Source organism: Camelus bactrianus, chromosome 18, assembly GCF_048773025.1.
Source record: "Camelus bactrianus isolate YW-2024 breed Bactrian camel chromosome 18, ASM4877302v1, whole genome shotgun sequence".
NCBI classification, from domain to species: Eukaryota; Metazoa; Chordata; class Mammalia; order Artiodactyla; family Camelidae; genus Camelus; species Camelus bactrianus.
The window spans coordinates 29,298,883-29,311,914 of record NC_133556.1 but is presented as its reverse complement, the minus strand read 5'-3'; the positions used below and the strand labels follow the sequence as shown (position 1 = coordinate 29,311,914).

At 56.3% G+C, this 13,032-nt stretch overlaps 1 protein-coding gene across 1 annotated transcript; it reads right to left on the bottom strand.

The window, feature by feature from the left end:
* Positions 1–142: 142 nt before the first annotated feature.
* On the bottom strand, positions 143–10,158 carry IL9R (interleukin 9 receptor). The gene is made up of 8 exons (XM_074346722.1): positions 9,345–10,158; positions 8,913–9,024; positions 8,629–8,807; positions 7,961–8,106; positions 7,314–7,515; positions 6,738–6,843; positions 6,334–6,418; positions 143–3,677 (listed from the first exon to the last, which is right to left on the bottom strand). The coding sequence occupies exons 1-8, from the start codon at positions 9,517–9,519 to the stop codon at positions 3,180–3,182; spliced, it is 1,503 nt and encodes a 500-aa protein (XP_074202823.1). The 5' UTR covers positions 9,520–10,158; the 3' UTR covers positions 143–3,179.
* Between the last annotated feature and the right edge of the window lie 2,874 nt (positions 10,159–13,032).

Sequence of the window (13,032 nt, the reverse complement as noted above, 5' to 3'; positions counted from 1 at the left end):
ACAGTTTGACAGATCCTCAAAAAGATAAACATAGAATTAACTTATAACCTAGAAAGGCCACCCCTAGGAATATACACAAAAGAACTGAAAACAGATATTCAAACAAAAAGTTTTACAGGAATGTTCAGAGCAGCACTGTTCTCAAGAGTGAAAAGGATTTGCAGCAACGTGGATGCTCCTGGAGAATCATTCTAAGTGAAGTAAGCCAGAAAGAGAAAAAAAAAATACCATATGAGATCGCGCATATGTGGAATCTTAAAAAAAAAAAAAGCATAAATACAAAACAGAAATAGACTCATAGACATAGAATACAAACTTGTGGTTGCCAAGTGGGCGGGGGATGGGAAGGGATAGACTGGGATTTCAAAATTGTAGAATAGATAAACAAGATTATACTGTATAGCACAGGGAAACATACACAAGATCTTATGGTAGCTCACAGAGAAAAAACTGATAATGAATATATATATGTTCGTGTATAACTGAAAATTTGTGCTCTACACTGGAATTTGACACAACATTGTAAAATGATTATAAATCAATAAAAATGTTAAAAAAAAAAACGAGTGAAAAGGTGGAAATAACCCAAACATCCACCTCAAGATGAATGGATAAACAAAACGTAGTCCATCCACACACTGGCGTAATAATTCAGCCACAAAAAAGAACTGAGGTACTGACACTACAATGTGGATGAGCCTCAAAAACACTACGTTAAGAGAAAAAAAATGAACATGGAAGGCCACGTACTGTGTGATTCCACTTCTATCAAACGTCCACAAGTGGTAAATCCAGAGACAGAAAGCAGCCAGTGGTCGCCGAGGTCAGAGGGAGGGTGGGAGGGGCAGGGTCTCCTTCTGGAGAATGAGGATGTCTTGGAACTAGACAGAGGTGCTGGTTTCAAATGTCATTCACGTACTAAATGTCACCAAATCATACAATTCAGATATAGTTAATTTTGTATTATGTGAATCTGACCTCATTGAAAACCAAAGAAAAAGAAAGCATGCCCTGACTGGGGTGAGTTCCCTTCCCTCACCCTCCCTCACCCTGGCCCTAAGGCCTCCCACCAGCCAGCCGCTGCCTGGGGCCTGGCCAGCCACAATTTAGACACGTGGGCTCCAGCCACACTGTCCACTCCATTCCTCGCCACCAGTAGCTCCCTAAGTCGACCCCCAGGCCCCCTTCTCTCTGACTTCTTCCTAGATGCCCAGCAATGAGCAACCCCTTCACCAGGACTCACAGGATCTTTCGAACCTTGCTCTGCCTTAAACCAGATCTCAGCACACGGTTTCCAAGGGTTGCCCCATCTGAGTAGGGGGAAATTAGTGTCTTCCGAGCAGCGCGGTGTGCAGGCTTCTGGCCTAGATGAACTCACAGACACTTGAGGGGGTCCCGCGTACTGAGGGGCAGCATGGTCACCCACAGTCACACAGCCTGTAAGTGGCTTCACACTCAGATGCCCCCAGGACAAAGTGTGTGAATCAAGTGAACAGGGTCCCTGGCCACACAGAAGAGGTGTCCCAGCTGTCTGATCCCACAGGGGACGCAGGCCCCACGTGAAGAGGTAGGAGACAGATGCTGTTATAAATACACCAGCCGGGGGCTTCCAGGTGCGGCTCCAGGAAGTGGACGCACGCTTAGTATTTTTACACTTGGTGAGAGCTGAGGATGCCTGTGCCTCACTTCCGTCCACACCCCCCCACTCTCTGGGTACTAAAGATACATTCTGGGTCCTGCTCGTCCTTGCTGACCAGGACCCGGCTCTGCTGAGGCTCCCCACCAAACCTCAGGGCTCCGCAGCCACACAGAGGGGAGGGGATGCCTGTTTGAGCCAGAAGAGACCATTGCCTTTGGGGGCCTGGGGCTGCAAGTCCCATTCTGCCCAGGCCACAGGGGACCCTGGAGCCCCTCCAAAGAGGTACCCTCTCTGGCTCAGCACCCAGAGAGAGAGAGGCCTCCATTGCATCCTGTCTTCAAGTGTCATCACGTCCAACCCCAGAACAAACTCATGCCAGCCCTCACTGGGCAGTGACCCCCATACCAGACTCAAGTCCGGCAGCCAGAGGGAGAGGACCTTCTGCCTGGGGCCCTCAGCAAGAGTGATGGGGTTGCCCCGGGAGGGGCCACAGTCCCTTGGGCTAGCCAGAAGGGCTGGCAGAGGCAGGGACACTGTTGAGTTGAACTGTGCTCCCCAGAAATTCATATGCTGAGGTCTTAACCTCTAGTCCGTGTGAAAATGACCTTACATGGAAACAGGGTCTTTGCAGATGATCAAGTCAAGATAAAGTAAGTCATCAGGTCAGCCCCCATCTACTATGATTATGTTGCTATAAAAAGAAGGGATTCAGACACACATACACACACACACACACACACACACACCCGCCTTGTCAGGACTGGAGCAGTGCGGAGGCAACAAATTTGTATTGTTCTCAGCCAGCTAGTTTGTGGTTACGATGTTACGGCCGCCATAGGAGACAGATACAGGCGCCCTCTGCTCTGTCCCCCTTCTATCCAGACCATGGGGTGCGGGGTGGCGGCAGGGCCCTTCACTGAACAAGGCCACTGCTGTGTGGTCACTTCTGCCTCTGACTGGGAGCTCTGGCCACAGCTCTCAGCCTCCTGGGACCCACGGGAGGATGAGGACAAGGAGGAGCAGGGGGCCTCCCCTCCTGCTATTCCTGGAGCCGAGAAAACCCAGGAATAGCCAGACACTGTCCCCCCCACAACATGTCCTCCAAGGCCCTCCCCTAGCCATTAATCTGGAACATTTCAGTAGGGGAGGTACCTCAGGAAGACACAGAGAGATGACACTTGGTCTGGTCACAGCATGCCACCTGTGTCCACTGGCCCAGGCTGGCCCTTTAAGGAGGGAATGGAAGAACAGGCTGTGGGGCAGACCCCCGTCTTCTCAGAGGGGCCTGGGGTTAAGCCAGGAAATAAGGAGGGAAGTGGTAGGCAGGGGGCCTGGTTGGCAGGATGCTGAGAGCAGAGCCCCACGCGCGGAGAGGCAGAGAGGGGAGAGCCCTCCTTCCTCCATCCAGACCGGATGTGTGACCACTGTGTAGGTGGCCCCCGACCAGAGGTCCAGTGCCAGTCCAGGGTCAGCTCCAGCGACTTCAGTCCGTGTTCCTGCTGCAGCGCTGTGGGGACTGTCTGCCAAGGGGAGGAGGGCCTCATGTGGCCTGTTCACCAGCATCCTGCCTCTGATTGTGACTAATGCCCACACAGCTGCCTCCTGGCCAGGCATCCAGGCTCTGCTGGTCACAGGAAAGCCCACAGGCCCAGGCCAGGCTAGGCTCCGAGCTCTGTGTGCTTCCTGTGAAGGCCAAGGGGTAGCCACCACCGTAGCAGCCCAGGGCACAGTAGTCGCTGCTACTGTCCTCGGGCCGTGGGAGAGCTGGCCTGGTAGGGCTTGCAGGGACCCAGTCCTCCTGCGGCAGGTAGGCGGGCGGCTGCCCTCCCCACTCCATACGCCCTGCTGGCAGCACATCTGCTGGGAGGCCGGTGCTGGCCTCCTCCTCCTCTTCCAGGCCCCCTGACTGCCAGGCATCCGCTGGGTCATAGGTGAGCAAAGCAATGGCCTCCCGGACACCGGACTCCAAGGCTCCTCGTGGGGCCCCAGCGTGGTCCTGGCTCGGCTGTAGACTGGCTCTCTGGGCCCCTATCCAGGTCTAGAACAGAGCATGGAGAGGAGGGAAGGCCTCAGGCAGCATGTTCAGGGCTCATCATGGGAGCAGCCTCCCCCACTTCTCCAGGAAGCTCTCCTGACATCCCGACATCCCGCCATCCACACCCAGAGGCCAAGCAGTGCCTCTGCCTGAAACATTTGGTCTTCGCCACTCCCCGCCACCTACCAGTGCAGCCTCAGTACAGGACCCCGATTCCCTTCAAGCCCCTCACCACTCCCCCAGCGCAGGGCCCGGTGCCCACGGCGGCCTGAACCCGGGCGACAGGGACCGAGGGCTGATTGCCACTCCAGGCCCTCCCAGCAGCGTCAGAGACTGGGCACCTCGCCCTGTCCCCCACTGACACACACACCACACACGACAGGAGATGCTGTTGGGGCTGGCACTTAAGATCCAAGGCCGGCAGACCTGAACCCCTCTGTAGGGCCACAAGGGACCCCCCCAAAAGGAAACTGCTCCCTAGGAGGGACAGGGAGCCCGCACCGAGTGCACCACAGACCACAATTTCCATCACAGCCCTGCCTCCTGGAGAGCCCCCTTGTGGCTCCAGAACGCCACCTGAGACATCTAAATCACCCCTGGCAGGTACCATGTTTCTACAGAGAAGGGGCTGGGGGCAGATGACCAGTCCAGGCCATCAGAACCTTTACCCCACACAGCCTGGACAAAGCGCTCAGCTTTAAGCTTCAAATTCTATGTCTGGATGACAATCTTGAAAACCAGACTCCCTGTTACGAGAGAAAAGGGCCAGGCGGAAGGAAGCCATGCAGGGCCAGGAGGGGAGAGCCTGGGAAGAGCGGGTCTGTGGACCCCGGGAAGCTCTGCCTCCTGGGCTTTGCCCAAAGGGAGGGACCCGAGAGGGTGGGAACCGGAGACCACCCACTAGAGCTTCTCCTCAGCCACCTCCTGCCTCTGGAGCAGGAACCACAGGCCAGCAGGGAGGGTCTGACCCGCCCGTGGGTTGCTCTCAGCTTGCCCGGGGCCTGTGAGAGCCCCCAGGGCACTACGATGGGGACACGTAGAGTCAGCTCACTGGTCACAATGCCAGGAGGGGCCGAGTGCTCCACAGTGGCCACCAGAGTAGCCCAGGGACCAGGGAGGGCCCCGGGCATAAGAGCACAGGCACAAGAGGCCCTCCCCACGGCCACCAGACACAGGCGCCTTCGGAGAATAAGGGACCAGATGCATGGCTGTTGCAGATGGGCCCCCAGGTTGGCACCGTGAACTGACCGTTTGCCTCAAAAGGCTGCGGCAAACCAGAAGAGGCAGAGGTGACATCACGAGAACCTGCACATTATTTCCCCATCAACAATGGGATTAGAGCAGTTCTTCTGCCCATATTTTAAATGGGTCGTTTGTTTGTTTGCTTGCTTTTTAACTGAAGTACAGTTGATTTAAAATGTATTAGTTTCTGGTGTGCACGGAGGGCATTATGTTGAGTGAAATTAGTCAGATCGAAAGACAAATACTGTAAGATATCACATGTGGAATCTACAAAAAAAAAAAAAAACAAACTAGTGAATATAACAGAAAAGAAGCAGACTCACAGATGTAGAGAAGGAACTAGTGTTCACCAGCGGGGAGATGGAGGCAGGGAGGGGCAAGGTGGAGGCGGAGGAGTAAGAGGCACAAACCGTCAGGTATAAAATAAGCTACAAGGATGTGCTGTACACCATGGGGAACAGAGCCATTTTATAACAACTATAAATGGAGTACAACCTTTAAAAATTGTGAATCACTGTATTGTATACCTGTAACATATACTGTTGTACATCGACTATATTTCAATTTAAAAAATGATACTGTAAAATAAATACATAAATGAATAAAGTTTTTAAAAAGGCAAGAAAAGAAGATTTGGTATATCATATACAATGGAATATTACTCAGCCTTAAACAGAATGAAATAATGCCACTTGCAGCAACATGGATGGACCTAGAGATGATCATACTAAGTGAAGTAAGTCAGCCAGAGGAAGACAGATATTATATGCTATTAGTTGTATGTGTAATCTAAAAAAAGGTACAAATTTTATTTACAAACCAGAAAAAGACTCACAGACATAGAAAACAAACTATGGTTACCAAAGGGGAAGAGAAGGGGAGGATAAGTTAGCACTTTGGGATTAACAGATACACACTGTCCATATATAAAACAGATAAACAACAAGGACTTATTGTATAGCACAGGGAACTATATTCAACTTCTTATAATGGGCTATAATGGAAAAATCTGAATATATATATATATATACACACACACACATATATATATATACACACATATATATATATATATATATATAAAAATAACTGAATCACTTTGCTGTATACCTGAAACTAACATTGTAAATCAACTATAATTCAATAAAAAATAAAATTAAAAAGTAAAAACCAAACAAAAACAAAAAATGGGATTAGAGACATGAGAACAAAAAGAAGTCAGCAATTGAGAATAAAGCTGTTTTTTTTCCCATCTGAGTCACAGCGTATAAGTTTAGACCCACCATATATACCAAAAACGCCCAAAGCACTGACAAAGGACCCCAGCCCTCACCGAAAGCCCACATCCTGGGCAGGCCAGAGATCCGGGCAACCCCTGCCCCGCCCCCAGCCCCTGCCCTGCCAGGGGGTCACAAACCTGGAAGTTCCCGTTGTGCACATTGTAGAGAGGCTGGAAGAACGGCCCCGGGGAGGGCACGTCCCGGTACAAGGCTGTCTTCATCCTGAGGCCAAGAGAGGACAGTCAGAGGCCTACAGAGACAAGAACCTCAGGCGACTTGGCCCCAGTGCCTTGGGTCCAGGGCTCTCTTGGGCCACGCTGCCCCCCACACGCACCTGGCAACTTGGGAACTCCCCACGTCCAGGGCAGAGGCTTGACTACCCAACCCCATCCAGGACTGTGCGGGGAGGGGTTGTGGGTTTGGCCCTCTGTGCCCTGCCTACCACACACACTCACACGCACTCACACTGACACACACTGACACATACGATAACACATTCATGCCCAGGCACATCCTCCCACATACACCCCCCGCTACCGACCTGGGTGACAGCTTGAAGAGCAGGTAGGTCAGGCTGGTCAGCAGGAGGAAGATGCACACAGCAACAAGGGTGCTGTCAGGCTGCCCCAAAGCTGGGGTCGGGGGACCTGTGAGCAGGAACAGCCCGGGGCTGTGTTCCTCCAAACCCGTGAGGCAAAGGCACCCGTACGAGTGGTGTATGACAGGCCTTGAAGGTTTGTGTCGCTTGCTAAAGCACCTTGGGTGAACCATGCGCCCAGGGCCTCGCCCTTCCCATCTGCAAGGTCAGTGAGCCTTCCTAGTACCTAGGGCACCAGGTCAGCCCAGCTCCCACTAAGGAAACGAGGCCACATCCAGGCTCCAGAGACAGAAGCACCAGGCCTGGCGGACAGCCCCCGGGCTGCACTTGCTCCCAGCAACAGCCACCAGCAGCAGGCTCCTGGGAAGGTGTGGCAGGCGATTCCTCTCTGCACGCCTCAGGGCATCTCTGGGTCATGACTGTCTCAGGGAGGGGTTCCGGGAGGGTGAAAGGGCAGGACCAGCAGGGGAGGGAGGGCCAACCTGGACCCCCAAAGGGCAGCAGCGCGGAAGTGCCCACCTCGTCTCTGGGGAGAGGGGAAGCACACGGGCTGGCTCCATTCGCTCCACTGGCCCTCATAACGCTCTTCCTCCACCACCTCGCCCTCCGCGGTGGCCATCTGGACACGCAGCCTGGCCTCATAGGTGGAACCAGGGTCCAACTCGACGGCTTCCAGGTCAAGCCGGGTCACCCCGACAATGTGACCCTTGTGCTGAGCCCGCTATGGGGTTGAGGACAATTAGGAGATGCCGAGGGTGAGACTGGGTCCGTCAGCCCTCGAGAACAGGTACACCCATGTGTGTGGGCATACTTACACACGCCCACAGGCACACGCTTATATTCATCAAGCCGCATGCACACTCACACTGAGCACGCACAAACACGCTCACCACACTCTACACGCATACACTCATCATGGAGGCACACCCTGGGAACGCTCACACATACATTAACGCACACGCAGGCACACTCGTGCACAGACACACCCGTGTGCACACACACGTGCACAGTCACACTCGCCACGCTTGCACTCACATCTCCTTGGCTCTGGTCACCTTCCCTCCTCATAGTTCCAAGTTGACATCACCCTAGGTGGCATGAAGAGCGGCCCTGGGCCACTGCTCCCGGGAGAGAGAGGCCCCCAGGGTAGCAGGACCAAGCGTTACCTCCCAGGCCTCTTCCTGCCTCTTGAAGGCCAGCTCGTAGCTAAGGAGCGAGGTCAGCGGCTCCAAGGCAGGACTGATGCTCCAAGTCAGCACACAGTGGTCAGAGCTGACATTGCTCTGCAAGTCAGAGGGAGGATCCAGCTTCACTGGAACGGAATGAAGCCACGTGAGGGTGTGTCAGTCAGCACGCCCAGGACCAGGGATCTGAGAGATTCCCAGGGGGAGGGGCAGGAAGAGGCGTGGTCCAGGCCCTCTCAGAACAGGGGCCTCGCTGGGAGACTGGTCCTGAGAAGACCCAGGGGGTACACGACAGCAATGACTCTCCTCCAGCCCCGGCAGCCAGACAAGGGGAGTTTCAAATCTCGCCTTCCCTTTCTTTCATAAGCCGCTGCTGGAAGTTTTTCCTAATGTCTTACTGAAGTCCTTCTTGCTATGACCAAAGTACATTTCAAGTGACTCAAACTGCAGCCCCTGCCAACTCAAAGCCCTGCACCTTCATCCTCCTCCAAAACCCTACCCCTCTAGCAACCTGTGGGCCCTCCCCTCCTAGGGGCCTACCCTGCTCCTGGCCCTGGAGCCAAGAGCATTCACTGGGCCATGGGCAGCGTGGGCTGCAGACTCATGTAGCCAGGATGTTGGCAGCCAAGGCACCCCACCCCAGGCCTCACCATGTCTCCGGGGCAGGTACTGTGGGTCCACCACGCTGACCTGCTCCTTCCCAGAGAAGTGACGGTGGAAAGTGATGTTGAAGTTGTCAGAAGGCACGAGCACCTCCTCAGGGGGCAGCAGCACGGTGCACACACTGCCCCGGAAGACACACCTGTGCTTGCTGCCTGGCGCGTGGTTGCTGGAAAGGGCATGTGTTGGCACCAAGGGGCCACTGAACCAGCCTGGCCCCTGCTGCTGCTTCCATCACCGGGACCCTCCCCTCATCCCTGCCCTCCCACCTCACCTGGTGAAGAGGAGCCAGGGCTCGGCAGCCTGGCCCAGCTCTGGGGTGGACCAGCGGCAGTCAATCCTGAGGATGTTGTTGGAGTGACAGGTGAAAGTTCCAGCCCCCAGCCCTGGGAACAGTGATGCAGGGAATCCACAGTGGATGCTTCAGGTCAGGGCTGGGGGAGGGGAGAGCCTGGCAGCTAACATCCTCTGACAGGGTGGTCCCCAGAGAACGAGCCCAGGGGAGTTTATCCAGGGCAGGGCTGGGAGACCTGGACGGAGATGGGCTCTGACCCGTAGGATGGGGTGGGCTGAAGTCCCAGCCGACCTCAGGAAGACAGGCCCCAGTGCAGCTCAGATCATTCATTCCTCAGGGGGTTTGACAGAGGACAGCCCTGCCCCCCAGCTCTCCGCCCACAGGCCTCACAGACACAGCTCCAGCCCTCACCTCCTCCTTCCCCTGGGACAGAGCCTCCCGGGCCGACCCAGGCACAGATGCAGGTGCAGATCAGCAGCCAGGTGCCCATGTCTTGCATCAGGGCCTTGCTCTCGAGGGTCCAATCTGTAAGGGGCTGGGCTGAAGGGCTCTGTGTGAGGAGTGCCCCCCATGCGACCCTCCCCATGAGACACTTTCTGCAAGAATTGCACCCGAGCAGGTGCTCTGAGTGGGTCACCACCTACACCCTCACCCTGTCCCGTGAAGGGGGTTGGGCGCCAGTGTCCAAGCTGCACCGATGAGAAACTGAAGCTCAGACTCGGGGGCCCTCAAATTTAGGTCTCCTGAGGTTTCTGGGCTCTGAATCAGCCATGTGTCCAACTTTGCCCCCTGCAAGCCCAGATCCCATCCCCGTCCCTGGGTCCTGACCACACCCTGCAGGGGAGGCAGGGTTGAAGGAACAGGTTCACCAGCAACAATGAGCCACGGGCACGATCTGTCGGGCTCTGGTGCCATACCTGTGCCGACTGTGCCATGCGCATTATGCACCTGAATCCCCACAACAGCTGGGGGAGGTGGAGAGACTGCCCCTGTTCACAGACAAGGGCGCTACCAGGGCCACACAGCTACCTTCTCGTGTCCTCTCTCCCTCTTGTCTCCTTAAGCAAAGACCTATCCCAGTGTTCCGCCTCAGGGACGTGGAGGAGGGGGGCAGTGGGGTGTCCATGCAACAGTCCATGCAACTGTCACACCCCTGTCCCAAGGTGCCCTGCAAGGCTCTTAGTGCAGGAGTACCAGCCCCAAGGTCCCTGGGGGAGCCAGAGGTTAGCTGGAGACGGGGTTGGGGTGGAGGGTGGGGTGGTTAGGAAGCGCCTGAGTGTGAGGAGGCTGCTGACGTCCTATCACCCATTAGCAGCTCCAGATGGTGCACCGATAGCTCCTCAGCAGGAAGCAGGGCCAGCCCGGTTATGCAAGCCTGATGGGTGATAAGGAAGCAAAAGAGCAACAGACGTGCACAGACCACAGCACGTAAGTCCTCAAGGAGCCCGCACACACTCCCCAGGTGGTAGACACAACTCCAACCCCAGCCCCGCTCCCAGAAGCCTGGCTGGGTACCCAAAGATGGACTCCATTAAGATCAACAGGCAGGAAGACCTCATCCTTCCCTAGAATGAAGCTGCGGCGAGTTTACCCTCCATGGCAGTTACTGGATGGAGAAGGGCAGCCTGGTAACAGCTCACTCCGGGGGTGTGAGGGCAGCATTAGAGAGGGTACCAGGATCTGGGGGAAGCTCGGATGCAGCAGCCACTTCCCGGCTAAGAGCAGACCCAGGCGGCACAGTGCATGGTCACTGCCCCAGTGCTGGAGGGACCCTGCCTCTGTGCAGGACGGGGCCAGCACAGACAGAGGCTGACTCGACACATAGGCAGATGGCTCACGAGCGTGGAGTGGGGTGGCCCCAGGAGCAGGCATGGGGAGGACAGGACCCACACGGGACACCTCAGAGGCATGGAGGAGCAGGCCCAGACCCACACATGGGCAGGGCCATGTGGCAACATGGCCATCTAGGGGTCGGTCCCTGCTCTTCCTCTGTAGAGAACACTTCCATCTCAACCTAGCGAGCGGGGCAGGGAGGGGCCCCCACTCTCCTACAGATGAGGAAGCCGAGGCTCAGAGAGACCAGAGACTTGGCATAATTGGCAGCTGTCACCTCTGTTCTGGGCACACATCCCACCAACTCCCACATAAGCCTGTGAGCTACCACCTCCCCAGGGCATTGGTCTCTCTCCTCAGGGCTCCGCGAGCAGGAGGAGGGACATTACTGAGGCAAGACCAACTCATCCTGGACAACAGACACTGGGCCAGGTGGAGCAGACAGCCCCAGCTGCACACCCCCTGGTTCTGGCAGAGGCACTCAGATGTCACAGGGAGGCCTCATCACAGCTCAGACACAACCAGATCACAGGATGGCTGTGCGAGCAGGAGGACGGGACCCAGCCTCTGGCCCCCAGGTCAGAACAGCCCCCTCACACCTCCAGTTCTGCTGGGGAGCGCAGCTGACATCCCCACTCAGCACCGATCCTTTCCCACCAGGCCTGAGGACGAGGCCTTCAGCACATTGCCACTCTGGTCCCTTCTCACAACCACATCTCCTCCCTAGCCTCTGGGTCCAGGTCTGGCCCAGGTGACCACTGGGCCTCATAGCTTTCCTGGCCCACCATAAAGTCGTGGGCTGCCTTGTAGCCTGACCCCTGCCTTGGGACCCACAGACACTGCCGGACCCAGGGTGAGGTCTCCAGACAGACTTAGCCCCTCACCCCCCACCCCTCCGCGCTCATACCTGCTGCCAGGCATAGCGCCTGCCCGAGCAGGCCTCTGTCCCGGGCTCCCTGCGCACTACAGCAGAGCCCCCGAATCGGCCTCATGCCAATTACTGCATCCACTCTCTGTGCCCCTCCACACAGAGTCTACTTTATAGTTTGTAAAGGTGAGGGAGTGGTACCCCCGCTATTCTCCCTACCCACCCAACAGAGGTGGACAGCAGAGAGGCTGCTATTTAAATAGACACTCATCGAGCACTACCCTCTCTGCTGGGAGGGGAGGAAGAAATTCAGACCCTGGTTCCCCAGAAGCAGCTGGAACCTGGGGGAGATGGGGACTGTGCCAAGAAACATGGTTGGAAGTGGGAGCGGGTGCCACCTCCTGCAGTGGACCACTCGGGCGCCCGTGGGCAACCCCTGGCCCTGTGGGCAGAAAGCGCTTCCCAGGTGGTGCAGACCGGGGGTGGGGCAGGGAGCAGGAGAGGTCAAGGCTGGAAGGCCAGCGGAGGTTGAGTGCAGATAAGGTACAGAGAGAGCAGAAGAGAGAGGCAGCACCAAGGAGCACTTTCACCTGCGTCCTGGGAGCACTGAGCAGGAGGGTCACCTGCATCTGCAGGACGCCAGGCTAGACTGAGGGGAGAAGAAAGGGCTGAGCCCCAGGGGGCCTCAGGACAAGGCAGAGACGGAGAGGGGCCCAGGGCAGAGGGAGAAAGAGGGCTAAGGACGGATGTCAGAGGAGTGCAGAGGGGGACAGGGGGCCTCAGGGTGAGCTCTCACACTGTCCCCTCTGCCCAGCTAGCTGCCTTCTGCATCATGCACCTTCATGAAGACCCCCTGAGTCCCCCAGTCTGTCTGGACACCCCAGCCAGCTGACAGGAGCCAGGACACGGATAGTGGCGTCGGGCAAGGGCTGGAGTCAGGACACTGACACTGCTCTCCTAGGTGGCCTGGGGGTTAAGTGGAGGGAAATGATGCCCCTGCTCCCGAACCTGCCGAGTGGCCTCCTCTGCCAGGGAGAGTGCCTGGCAGGGAAGCTCAGTGCTGTGCCACCTCCTGCATCAGGCTCCTCCAGGGCAAGAACTTGTCTGGTCTATGTCACGTCCCCTGCATCCAGCACCCCATCCCGAACCTGCCCACAGACCTGCCATCACATTGAGACGGCGTTAATGCCTTCTCTGGAGGGGGCTCTGAAACATTATTTGAGCCCAAACCCTCTCCTCTCCTCCCTCTGCTTGGCTGAGTTGACCCTCCTGGAATCCTACCCTCACCTGTTACCCTGCCCACAGCTCCAAGGGGGGATCCACAGACTCCTGGCTCCTCTTCTGCCCTAAAGCCCCCCCCAGAGGCATAGGGGATAGGAGGGGCCTTAGCAACCCTAG

Excerpts from the sequence above, each read along its gene's own strand:
- IL9R (XM_074346722.1), bottom strand. The coding sequence starts at position 9,519 with ATGGGGAGGGTCGCATGGGGGGCACTCCTCACACAGAGCCCTTCAGCC. Across the intron at positions 9,025-9,344 it reads TGTCCCAGGGGAAGGAGGAG|GGCTGGGGGCTGGAACTTTC; the intron begins GTGAGGGCTGGA and ends CACTGTTCCCAG. Across the intron at positions 6,844-7,313 it reads CCCCTCTCCCCAGAGACGAG|GTCCCCCGACCCCAGCTTTG; the intron begins GTGGGCACTTCC and ends TCCTGCTCACAG.